The sequence below is a fragment of the Hypomesus transpacificus genome, chromosome 1 (genome assembly GCF_021917145.1).
Source record: "Hypomesus transpacificus isolate Combined female chromosome 1, fHypTra1, whole genome shotgun sequence".
Taxonomy (NCBI): domain Eukaryota; kingdom Metazoa; phylum Chordata; class Actinopteri; order Osmeriformes; family Osmeridae; genus Hypomesus; species Hypomesus transpacificus.
The window spans coordinates 7,653,845-7,665,817 of record NC_061060.1 but is presented as its reverse complement, the minus strand read 5'-3'; the positions used below and the strand labels follow the sequence as shown (position 1 = coordinate 7,665,817).

At 46.7% G+C, this 11,973-nt stretch overlaps 2 protein-coding genes across 6 annotated transcripts; one reads left to right on the top strand and one right to left on the bottom strand.

The window, feature by feature from the left end:
* The first annotated feature begins 24 nt into the window (after window positions 1–24).
* Window positions 25–5,504, top strand: LOC124466792 (heterogeneous nuclear ribonucleoprotein H-like). 4 transcript variants are annotated; one of them, XM_047018674.1, is made up of 11 exons: window positions 25–259; window positions 704–795; window positions 921–1,076; window positions 1,193–1,336; window positions 2,207–2,345; window positions 3,198–3,376; window positions 3,551–3,663; window positions 3,901–4,036; window positions 4,272–4,355; window positions 4,515–4,607; window positions 4,802–5,504. In XM_047018674.1, exons 2-11 carry the CDS (start codon window positions 714–716, stop codon window positions 4,903–4,905), a joined length of 1,230 nt encoding a protein of 409 aa, XP_046874630.1. In that variant the 5' UTR covers window positions 25–259; window positions 704–713; the 3' UTR covers window positions 4,906–5,504. The 4 variants fall into 4 exon arrangements, with proteins under 4 accessions (XP_046874630.1, XP_046874647.1, XP_046874621.1 ...); XM_047018691.1 differs by having other exon boundaries at window positions 4,798–5,504; XM_047018665.1 differs by having other exon boundaries at window positions 4,272–4,394.
* Window positions 5,505–5,995: 491 nt separating this feature from the next.
* rufy1 (RUN and FYVE domain containing 1) lies at window positions 5,996–11,387 on the bottom strand. 2 transcript variants are annotated; one of them, XM_047018651.1, is made up of 17 exons: window positions 10,570–11,387; window positions 9,916–10,098; window positions 9,653–9,770; window positions 9,427–9,528; window positions 9,026–9,149; window positions 8,863–8,924; window positions 8,542–8,677; window positions 8,330–8,431; window positions 8,131–8,247; window positions 7,862–7,990; window positions 7,640–7,737; window positions 7,378–7,497; window positions 7,177–7,306; window positions 6,987–7,081; window positions 6,810–6,858; window positions 6,633–6,710; window positions 5,996–6,403 (listed from the first exon to the last, which is right to left on the bottom strand). In XM_047018651.1, the coding sequence occupies exons 1-17, from the start codon at window positions 10,871–10,873 to the stop codon at window positions 6,266–6,268; spliced, it is 2,085 nt and encodes a 694-aa protein (XP_046874607.1). In that variant the 5' UTR covers window positions 10,874–11,387; the 3' UTR covers window positions 5,996–6,265. The 2 variants fall into 2 exon arrangements, with proteins under 2 accessions (XP_046874607.1, XP_046874599.1); XM_047018643.1 differs by having other exon boundaries at window positions 7,823–7,990; window positions 10,570–11,385.
* Window positions 11,388–11,973: the final 586 nt, after the last annotated feature.

Here is an 11,973-nt window from a genome sequence, read left to right as displayed (position 1 = left end):
ACGTCATATATTTAGGGCGTGGACGTAACATTCACTCGAGGTGGCCAGTTCGAGAGCGCTAGGCTAGGTTAAGCTATAGCGAGCTGGCAGTGGTATCACTATCTTTAGTTAGTCAAGAAGCTGTCGATTCGAAGCATAATAGATAGCTAGGTTGTAAGGCAGGGTATTTTGAAGGCAAGCGATTCATTAAAGCAAACAATCCGGCGATTCAAGTAAAATATATACCCGTCCGGTCTAATAACGTTAGGCTACTTAATAGGTAAGTTGCAAGCGATTTGTAATTGTGTAGAAAAGATCCGTATGGAAGGATCCCGGAAATCTATATAATGATATCTAGGCTGGTCATTTTATTGCTAGTTATTTAGTTTTATGTTAATTGGTACAAACCGGCGGGGAACTGAAGCATTTTCTACAGTACTAGTATATATATGAACCCAACTACTAGTCTCGTGGTCTGCCATTGTCGAGAACAATCAAACACTAGCTAACTAGTTAGCTAGAGCTAACTAGCTTAGCTTTCTAGCATTACGATTTGATGGCAACGTTAGCATGCTAGCTAAAAATAAATGTGTAATCTGCACAAATGCGTATATTGGTGTTCGCTTATTTTGGCTTATATTATATGTTAGTTTAGCTCGTGCTGTTGTGGGTAGTTTTCTTTGGGTGCGTTAATGTAAAATATAATGTTTTGCCCCTTGTGTAGATTACACACCATGGCTGACGAAGGATTTGTGGTGCGTATCAGAGGTCTGCCTTGGTCCTGCTCTGTGGATGAGGTACAGAGGTTTTTCTCAGGTAAGCGAATGCAACGTAGTAAATGAACACAGCTGTACCCCCATATTCTATTAATGCTCTGGAAATGAGCGTCTGCTAAATAAATGACTAAATGTAAATGTAATGCTGAATATTTGTTAAAACAGATTGCAAAATTGCGAACAATGGCACAAGCATTAATTTCACCTACACACGTGAGGGACGCCCCAGCGGAGAGGCCTTTGTGGAAATGGACTCAGAGGAGGATTTGAAGATTGCTGTGAAGAAGGACAGAGAAACCTTGGGACACAGATATGTTGAAGGTGTGTGTAAAACTCACTGTCTATTACCGAATGGCTACATTCTTCTTATGCTCCAGTATTGTACCAAGTAGGCCTAATAGTGACTGAGATTGTCTTATGTTTGTCCGATCTTGAAGTTTTCAAGTCAAACAGTGTCGAGATGGACTGGGTAATGAAGCACACCGGTCCAAATTGCCCAGAGACTGCTGGGGATGGGCTGGTTCGTCTTAGAGGACTTCCCTTTGGCTGCAGCAAGGAGGAGATAGTCCAGTTCTTCTCAGGTACGAGTAGGCAGCTCTCACTGGTCCACCAGAGTGTCCTGTATCCTGGTACTGGAGTAGTGGCAAAGTGCTCGTGGCTAATCTGTCTCCTCCCCGTCATGGCCTCTGATGGTAGATGGCAGTGGATGCAGCCACTCTTATCTTCCCTTTAAAGCACTGTGGCTATTGAAAATGACACAACATGTAGGCTATTCAAACCGCTGATTCATGAATTTACAGTGACCATGGAGGAAAGGACACAGGGAGAAGAAGCCAGTTAAAATATTAGAGGCAAATGCACCAAGTAGTAGCCCTTCGAAGATATTTTTGGTCAGACATGTTACTGAACCTCTTGACTCCTGGATTTCATCTCCATCATTGTTCAAGTTCCCCATCACCCCTCTGGCCCCACCCAGACAATTAAAATAATGTTACTAGTAAAGAACAGCAATAGATCTACAATGGTTTCCATCATTCTCATGTTAATAGAGCAGTTATTTACCTGGAACCTCTTCACATTGCTTAATGAAATCTCAGCCCACCCAGAAGGCAAACATGTTACTTCTTGGGGCCAATGTAGAATGGTTGGTGATCAAGGCAACAAGTCCCATTTAGAAAAATCTCTTCTCCTGGCCAGATAAGATGTCTCCTTCTCTCCACATATTCTTTCTATTCCTCCATCCTCCTCCCCCCCCCCCCCCCCCCATGCAAGTTCACTCAATGATGCACTCAACTAGCATGTGATAATGCATAGCTTCTATTTGTTCATGAGCTCACTCTCTCTTCTTTTTTATCTGTCAGAAAACAGCTTTTTAGCGAAAGTGATCTCTCTGTGATTGGGCATGTGATTTAATGTGTCCCCCGCTGGGGTTATCTGTCCTTGGGTTGAAGGGTTGGAAATCGTGCCAAATGGGATAACATTGCCGGTGGACATCCAGGGGAGGAGTACGGGGGAGGCCTTCGTGCAGTTTGCTTCACAGGATATAGCTGAAAAGGCTCTAAAGAAACACAAGGAAAGAATAGGGCACAGGTGGGGATGGTTGGTTGGTTGGAAAAGTTGCTTTTCTTATGGTGTATACCTACTACATCCAACCAAGAACACACACTCACACACACAACTTGCACTCAACACTGATGATGCTTAATACAACACATACTATAAAACGGACCGCTATAGAAAATGCCAGAGCGTCAATGCAGCGCTGAATTGGAACAATATACCTACATTCTCTCACGGCATTCCATGGGAAGATTAGTGCTGAGGGCACCAAATTGGTTCTTGGTTTTTTTCATCATGTTTGGTTGAGAGTGCAGCAGCTTCACAATGACATGCAAGGGTCCCTCAGCACTAAGTACAGGTTGACAAACTGGCAAGGTTGTACCAGGTTGGAAACCAATGAACAAGGGCACCTGAGCATGAGGAGCTGGATCCCACTGTTCCAGGTAATGCTACGAGTGGGTTCCCCGCCAGGGACTGGTTCAGGAGCCCTCACTGGCCCTCTCGCATCACAACACTGTATGTCATGACAAGGACACATTGTGCTATTCACAGCCCACTGACATCATGCTACAGTCCCTGTAGGTCATCCTGAGGTAACCATAAGAAAAGTGTCTGCTGTATCATTCAAGACCTTAGGAATATGCCAGGTTCCTTTTCTCCACTTGGCACGACACTGTGTTCTCTTACCCATTCAGTGAAGCGTCAGCGTTTTTCGGTCCAGATTACACCATAATAGTGGTCCATATGGGCCACATTAATGACAGCACATCAAATAGGCCCATTTCCATCATTATATCTATAAAGAGCAAATTTACATTCAGTCCATGCTGCTCTGGCTCTTTGTCCTGCCTGGTCCTCACAGAGACGTCTGTATGCTCCCAGGTACGTCGAGATCTTCAAGAGCAGCCCCGCGGAGGTGCGGACCAACTACGAGCCCCAGAGGAAGCCCATGGGGATGCAGCGCCCGGGGCCCTACGACCGGCCCTCGGGGAGCCGTGGAGGCTACAACGGGATGGGCCGGGGGGGGTCCTTTGACAGGATGCGGCGTGGCGGCTATGGAGGTAGGTGGGGGTTCTGGGGGGGGAGGGGGGAGATGTTGTCCTCATGTGGCTTTGAGGAGAAGCAGTGGTTATGATGCCTTGTTATCTGTCTCAAGGCCTTGTATGCTCCACACACATCTTTTAAATTGTATTCACGAGTTTGCCGTTGTTGAGAATACCCTGAACTGTGTGCAGGTGGATCGGATGGTCGCTATGGTGACGGCGGCTCCTCCTTCCAGAGTACAACGGGCCACTGTGTTCACATGCGGGGCCTCCCTTACAGGGCCACAGAGACGGACATCTACAATGTGAGTCAACAGATACTGGACTGATGTCTTTCTCTCTCTTACCCTCCATCATCTCCTCTGGTGTAAAGATCTGGATCAGTGAAGGCCTCAACAATGTGCATCCAACTGTGTGTGCTGTGTGTGTGTGTGTTTTGTAGTATGTGTATAATGGCCTGATCGTCAGTTTTTTCCCCGTTGGTCAGTACATTTAATCTCTCTTGCTCTTTGTTTATCTGTGGGTGTCTGTGTTTTCTGCAGTTCTTTTCCCCCCTGAACCCAGTGAGGGTTCACATTGAGATCGGGCCGGACGGCAGGGTGACCGGCGAGGCAGATGTCGAGTTCGCTACACACGAGGACGCCGTGGCTGGCATGTCCAAGGACAAGGCCAACATGCGTGAGTCATCTGGCTGGCTTCTCTTAAAACCTTGTATTGAAAAGAATTTCAATCAACATTTCCCGATTCGATATATTTCCCAGTTAATTCCAATTCTGAATATTTCTAGAATATTTACACTTGACCTCTCTTTAAGTTCCCTTGCATCCCAGTTCTAAATAGCCCTGTTAGTGTGAGGTGAGGGGCTTCCTCGTGGCAGGTGTTAACCCTCTTTGTTTGTCTGTGTGGCCTTCAGAGCACCGCTACGTGGAGCTGTTCCTCAACTCCACAGCAGGGGGCAGTAATGATGCCTATGGCAGTCCGATGATGGGTGGCATGGGTGAGTCAGCTGCAGACAGCATGGTTTCTCCTCAGCAAGGTAAACTTAAACGTGCAACATTTGAAATCAAAACCAGTTCCCCAATCGTTCTACCCAAGTGCTGATGGCTGTGGATGTTGTTTTGTGAGACTGGTCTCTCTCTCTCTCTCCCCCCCTCAGGTAACCAGTCGTCGTACGGCAATGGTCAGCTGGGAGCAGGATACTCGGGGGGCTACAGCAGCCAGGGCAGTATGGGAGGCTACAGTGATTATAGTGAGTATCAGCTCCGTCACACACACTAGACTGGTGATGTTGGAACCGTTTAGCTGGTCTGGATTCATCGATTTCTCACACTTGATCAATCTCCTGAAAATGTCAGAGGGATTGTGACAGGGATTGTTTTTTGCGTGTAACCCCCTGGCAAACTCTGCGGTCCTATAGTGTGTTTCGTCTCTCTCTCCTGTTAGGTAAGCAGGACGGAATGAGCAGCAGTTACTATGGCGGCGGCGGAGGAGGGAGTCGGAGTTCCATGAACGGCCTGAGCAGCGTGGGGACTGGATGGGGGATGTAGTTCTGTTTTAAAACTGGCAGTTTGGAAATGTTGTTCTTGCCTAGACTTCTGAAAAGTTGGGGGTTTGAGCCATTTTGAAAAATTAAGGGTAAGGGATGTATTTTTCACAATTTTATTACATAAGATTTAGGATGAAGGTTGGTCACTTTTTTCTTACCATCCTTGCATTTGAGCGTATAGACATACACCGCTATGTTAGTTGGGTGAAATACCCACATGTATTTCCATGATCAGACAGTGTGCCCTTTCTGGGTTGCTCCATACTGAAGAGATGTCTTATCATTTTTGTGTAGCTTCCCTTGTGTTGAATCTCTTTCACTTCAGACCCACATTCTGTATATATCTAGATGTTTGTCCTTACATTAATTTTGCATAAACTGAAATGCTTTTTTGATGTATGAAATATGTGAATGTGACATTCGACATAGTTAAAACTGCATGGTTAAAGGTTTAGTTTTAGTGTTTGCGTGTTGAGAGGGGGGTTAAGCTTGCTGATTTATACCCGGGGGAGAGGTGGGGTCTGAGTTTGTGAACATTTCTACAGTTTCTTTCTTTGTATTCAATGTGCACAGAGTGAGTAAAGATGTCTCAATGATCAACTTGGTGGCTTATGTTTGTGGTGTGCAGACTACAGTCAAACGAAGTAAAAACATTTTTGTTGTTAAATTCAGTACTCTTTATCAAATATCTAGATAGAAAACATGTTGGTCGAAACATGCCCAAATTACTTAAGAAAATTGCGTAGCACTGGGTCGAAGTTATATATACACATTCTAAAATAGACATCTTAAATGTTGATTTGTGTTAACATTCTGTAGTCATTTACCATTCGGATCTACATGTACTTGTATGCCAAACCAAATTAAAAAAGGGAACATTACATCTTGCACCTCCTTTCTCTACAAAAGTCTTTAAACCGTACTGGAATACTTATGTAAATGAAAAGTTATCATGATTTTTTGTAACAAAGTTACATTTGTTAAAACACAATAGAAACTAGTGGGAAAATCATTGATCTGGTTACTTGATTATAAATTCCCTGTCCCTCCAGAACAAAATATTTCTGTTAGTTTAATGTAGTTTGATGGTTCACACTCAAACCCAGTCATGCAGAAGGACCTTTCATACCATTCCATAGACAGTCTTAAGTTCCTGAATTTCAGGCAGACGTAGAAACCGATCTTGGAAACACATCAAACGATGTTTCCTGTTCATTTTTAATGCTAAGGATTTTATATTAAAAAATATTTTTTTTTGGAAACTGTTTGTCTAGATGTCTTCAGTAACAACTGGAACGTTAGTCAACACGAAAGCTAGAGTTAAAAGTGTGTGTGTGTGAGACAGTGTGTGCGTAGTTGTGTCAGGAGGCGGAGCCTCTCTGCAGCAGCAGTGAGTGGCAGATATCACACACCCGGACGGGCCGAGGGTAGGAAGGAAGGGCCAGCTCGTTGGCAGAGCAGCTGTTGCAGTAGATATCCCCACAGTTCCTACAATGGTGCTGCACATGGGCACAACGTTGGAGAGAAAACGAAAGAGAGACAGACACGAGAGGGAGAGACAGACATGAGAGGGAGAGAGAGAGACAGACAAGAGAGAGGGAGAGGTCAGTTGCGACTTTTCAAAGTCGAAGCAGACGTCTGTACTGAAGATGCACTTTAGGTCGTCACGGCAACAGAGTGGAAGGGAGGATGTTTGGGCCGTGGGGCCCGGGCCGCTCTGCCTCTCACCTTCCTGCGAGCGATGGAGAACTCCTTCTGGCAATGCTTACACTGGGTAGCCTCGTCGTCCTTCAACCAGGCATGGCCCTGACGGGGAACAACAACATCAGGCTGAAACCTCCCAAGCTGTCGGGTTATCCGATTAGATGTTGTTCTACGAGGTTTCTGTCCTCTGGATAATCTTACCTTCAAGGCCTTGTTGACCTCCTTGAAGTCCTCCATTTTGAGCTTAGACCTGCCGAGAGAGAGAGAGAGAGAGAGAGAGAGAGAGAGAGAGAGAGAGGGCGATGATGGAGAGAGCGGCTCGGAGAACCACGTGATGAGCGTGAGGAGTGGAGGGAGGAGGAGAGGAACAGTACTCACTGACTCAGGTGCTGGCCCATCTCCTGGAGAGCCTGCTCCTGCTCCTCACAGATCTGCTGGAGCTGTTTCTTCTCCTCCTTCAGGTCCTGGAGCTCCTACACACACACACACACATTAAGATGGGGAATTTGAGCATGTTTGTTGTTTAAGCTCTCTGTGTGTGTGTGTGTGTGTGTGTGCCGCTCCAGACCGTGTGCAGCCCCTGCAGCTGTTGCAGCTGCGTGCGCAGCTCTGTGCTGTTGTCCTGCTCCCTCTGGAGAGCTCTCTGCAGGCTCTGCCTCTCCTCCTTCTCGCTGCGCAGGTCACTCTCCAAACCCAGCCTGGTCAGGGGACGGGCGTCAATATGGGCACGTGGATGAGCGTGTGCGTGCGTGTGTGTGTGTGTCCGTACCTTAGCGTGTCCAGGTCACCCAGCTGTTTCTGCAGCGCATGCACCTTGCCCTCCAGCTCCGACCTCATGTCTCTGTCCGTTTGGTCGCTCTGCCTCCTCTCGCGCTCCGAGTTCTGCAGCCTTGAAACACAGCGCCGTGAATTGGAGTGAGGAATTCCCGTTGAGAGAAATATCGTTATCCGGCCCATGTACGCACAAGCACACGCACGCCTTTTAAGAAGACATTTAGAATGTAAGAAGACAAGATGTAAAAAAACCCCACCTCTGCTCCATCTCCTGCATGGCGGTCTCCATGTGCTTCATCTTGTCCTCCAGCTGAGCCGCGGCCTCCTGCTTGCTCTCGGTGTCTCTCTCCGCGTCCTGCGAATGAACACATTCTTAACAGCCTGAACCGGGGCGTGTGCGTGCGCATGCGCGTTGGCGTGCGCGTTGGCAGCGTGCGTACCTGTGCTTTGTGGAACATCTGCAGGTTGAGGGTTTTCACCTGGTCCAGCTGGATGCGGAGGGCTGCCAGGGCGTCCTGCTTGTCGTGCGTGTCCTTCTCCAGCAGCCCCATGGCCACCTCCATCTCCTGCTTCAGACCCACCTGCAGCTCCAACTCCCGCTCCAACTCCTGCGGGGAAAAAGACACGCGCGAGGTCAAACGCGGCTCTGTTTGTTTGGCTGCTCTGGAAGGCTGGGGGTGTGTGAAGGAGAAGTGGGGGTCGGTGGTGGGGGGGGGGGGGGCGGGGGTTAGCGGTCGGTTGTTCGGACCTGCCGGATGCGTTTCTCCTCGTGGTACTGTGTCCACACCACGTTGTACATCTCATCCAGACCTTGGCGAGTCTGTCTGTACGTCTCCAACTCCACCTGACTGTCCTGCAGGGTCGCCTACACACACACACACAGGGTTATAGAGCAAGAGCCTGTGTGTGTGAGAGTGTGTCAGTGTGTGTATGTGTGACGTCCTCACCTCTTCCTTCTTCAGGCTGCTCTGGAGGATCGACTCGTTCTCCTTCCTCAACGTCTCCTGTTCTTCGCGTAGAGAGTTAATCCTGTCTGTCGCTGCCGTGAGCTGAAGAACAAACAAACACATACACACACAATGCAGTTAGACCTCAAAGGCTGGTGGTCATAGACAGTTGGCAACCCTGTTAGCCAATACACACAGAAGCAGAGACTGACCTCCTCAATGAGCTTGCTGTTGGTCTTCTCCAGGGAGTCCATCTTGGCCTGCAGGTCGGTGACTGTGCCGCTGAGGTTGCGGTTCAGCTCCTCAATGTAGTGCTTCTGATCCAAAATGGCCGTCATTTTGGTGTCACTGGGGGAGAGGTAGTGAAGGGGTGGAAGCGACAGTGGCGACAGTGAGGACAGTGCAGTGTTTTATGACAATGTGGAGACTATCTAGGCTTGACAGAGAGAGAGATACGAACAAACGAGCCAACAGTAAAGATAAGAGAATGAGTGGTTAGAGGACAGAGATAACAGAGTCACAGAGATACTTACTCCTTAGAGGTCTCAGTGCTTGAAGTATCTTTCAGGTACAAGGAGAAGTCGATGACCCCCACCTTAACAAGACAGAGGAGCATTAGCACAGACCAACACTTCATCAAATGAGTCTCTGCCTGCCACTTAGGAAGCGTGCAGTCAGCGATGCATCTGAGCCCACCTGAGAGTCCAGATCTTCCCCTTTGATGCAGAGGTTGGCGTCGATGACGTTCAGTCCGACCAACATGCCCCCAATCACAATCCCTTCCTCCTCCATCATTAACGCCCCAGGCTCATAGAACTCACTGAAGGGAGACAAGGAGAGTGGAGGGTAGGGAAGAGGGGAATAGAGGGAGAGAGGGGGGGGTGTAAAAAGAATAAAGATAGAAGGGATGGTGGTTGATGACAGAGAAGGATAAAAGTTACTGAGGGAAGCTGAGAGAGAGAGAGAGAGAGAGAGAGAGAGAGAGAGAGAGAGAGAGAGAGAGAGAGAGAGAGAGAGAGAGAGAGAGACTAACTTTATTGCTACCTTTGAGGGACTCAAATGTTTCAGAATTACAGTTGAACTTGGTCTGTACCGACCTTAGCAGGTCCTTGCGGTCCAGCAAGGCTTTTATGTAGTCAGCTACCTTCTTCTGCATGAGAGCCAGGTGAAGCCAAGCCCTAGCACGGCCCAATCCTGTCCTGAGAGGGGGAGAGGGAGAGAGGGAACACAAACACATGTAGACACATTAATGCAAGAAGCGTGAGACAGCCTGTGACTGTAACACTCCTCAGCCAGTGTAGATCTGACAGTGTGGATGCTCACTTTAAACCTGGCAGGTCTCTGGCGCTGGTGGCAATATCTGCTGACTCAGGACACAGCTTCTCAACCAGCTCCAGAGGACCCCAGATAGACTTGTTCTGACTGATAAAGGACTTCTTAGCTGCAGAGGGAGACACAGAGGACTTACAGTATGTAGGGGGGAAAACGGCATCTGGTTGAACAGTTTCCTTTACTCAATCTCTTTAACACAGCGTGTCATAGTCTTCATACCGGCCAATTACACAACAGTAGTTAAACAACCTCACCTTTCAGTCCATGCTTGAGACAGTGTTCTAGAACCACGAAGAACTGCTGAAGCGGAGGGTAGTCAGAGTCTAGAGTTCTCCCCAAACTTAGAGAAGACTGAATCAACACCTTGATGCTTAACTTCATCATACTAAGAAGGTTGGATCTCTCAATAGCCATAGGATCCTTCATTGCTGGTACATCTGGGGGTTGGTGAGAGAAGTTTAAAGAAGTTAAAAGAAATAGAGAGGATAAACATAAATACATTCTTTATTGCCCTTTTCCAAGGAAATGTGTTGTCACAGTCTGCCACACATTAAGTAGAACTAACACATAACTCATGACGGGGACAGTTTGACATCCATGTAACCATGCAGAACTGGATATTCGTATCTTTCACTTGCCTAAAAGTGTAACAGAAAGTGGAAGCCTGAACACGAAAATAAACCCCAGTTATAATATGGCATTACGAACCATCAACGGAGGTTATTGTATGCTTCCAATAACATGTTACACCCAATTATCCCCATAAATCATGTGTTGACAACCAAGATAACGATAGCAAGCTATGGGGAAGTTGACCTGAGAAATTATTCTTAAAACGTTAGCTGGCAACACTAAGTTAGTCGCATAGTGAACTGAAAAATGTCAGTATAGTAGCAACTTTCACTTACCTGGAAACTTTGGGTTAATACTCGTCTCGTTTTCAGAGTTTTCCTTGACAGGAGAGCTGGGTCCCGCTGTGACATTTCTCAAAGCTGCACCGTAGTTGACCCCACTGCTAATCGTCTCCGATGCCTTTCGTGCCAGCGACAGGATGGGTGCAGACCAATTGCTCTCTGCCACAGGCTTGGCTTTCTGGTCCTCTGCATCGCTGTTAACTCCATTGTCTGCAGGAACTTCTAAAACGTCGGCTTCAGGGTGTGTAGAGTCGCTCTCCTCGACAGCTGTGTTTGTTTCTTCTACCTCGTCAGCCATTTCTTTCTAGTGACGATAGTGCACATGACGTTCAGACCACATCAATCGCTCACCGTAACTGTGAGCTCGGACTGAGCAGGACGAATTGCCGAACACAATACATGGATGTTTGGAAGTTCCGATGGATTGCTGTAAGATGGTCATTATAAATCATATCTGGTTTTGTACATTTGTATTATATTATTTTGTGTCTTTAACAGTTTACAACATCTACCGTCCTATGTTGTGTTACCGCAAGGTCCCAAGCCCCCACCATGCTCCTCGGCTTGAAGCAAATTCCTGATGGATGTTGGTTGTATTGTATTTCCGTTTTGGCACCCGCTTTTTTGCGGTGATTTTATTCTGTTACTATTGTCTATTATTCTATTATTGTAACTCAAGTGTATCCAAAACTGTGTGTGTTATAACTGTGTGTGTGTTATTAGTGTGTGTGTTTTAAGTGTGTTTGTTCTTTAGTAGGGTGACCAAAAGCATAACCCTGAAAAGGTGGACACTTGGGTCCAAAAAGGAGGACAAAGGGTCAAAAAGGAGGACAACCCTAAAAAGTTGTTGGGTGGGGGGGGGGGGTTGTTACGTCCCTACTGATTTCAGAGCTAACTGGGTTCCCAGCGGTGCGTGTACCCAGAGCCATAGAAAAAGAGAGTTGCGACACTTCCATAGACTCCCATTGTTATCGAGGAATGCGGAAGTAAAGCGTGTCTCATGCAACATAATAGTTCCAAACATTGTATTTTCCACCGTTGAACCCCATTCATTTTCAGTGTCTCCGAAGTAAGTTAGCTGGTAAATTGATGAAAATTATGCATTTTTTCATATTTCAACCACCACATATCAATTGTTATGAGTAGTATTTCATATGGCCAACTTAAGATAAAAATTTTCGTAAGATTATAGCTTGTTAGATTCTAAATGCAGTTAGAGCTGTTAGAGCCATATATGGGGTCCCAAGCAAGTGAGCTGGTAAATTGATGAAAATCCAGCATTTTTTCATATTTCAACCACCACATATCAATTGTTATTAGTAGTATTTCATATAGCCAGCTGTAGAGAAAATGTATTGTAAGATTATAGCTTGTTAGATTATAGCTTAGATTCTAAAT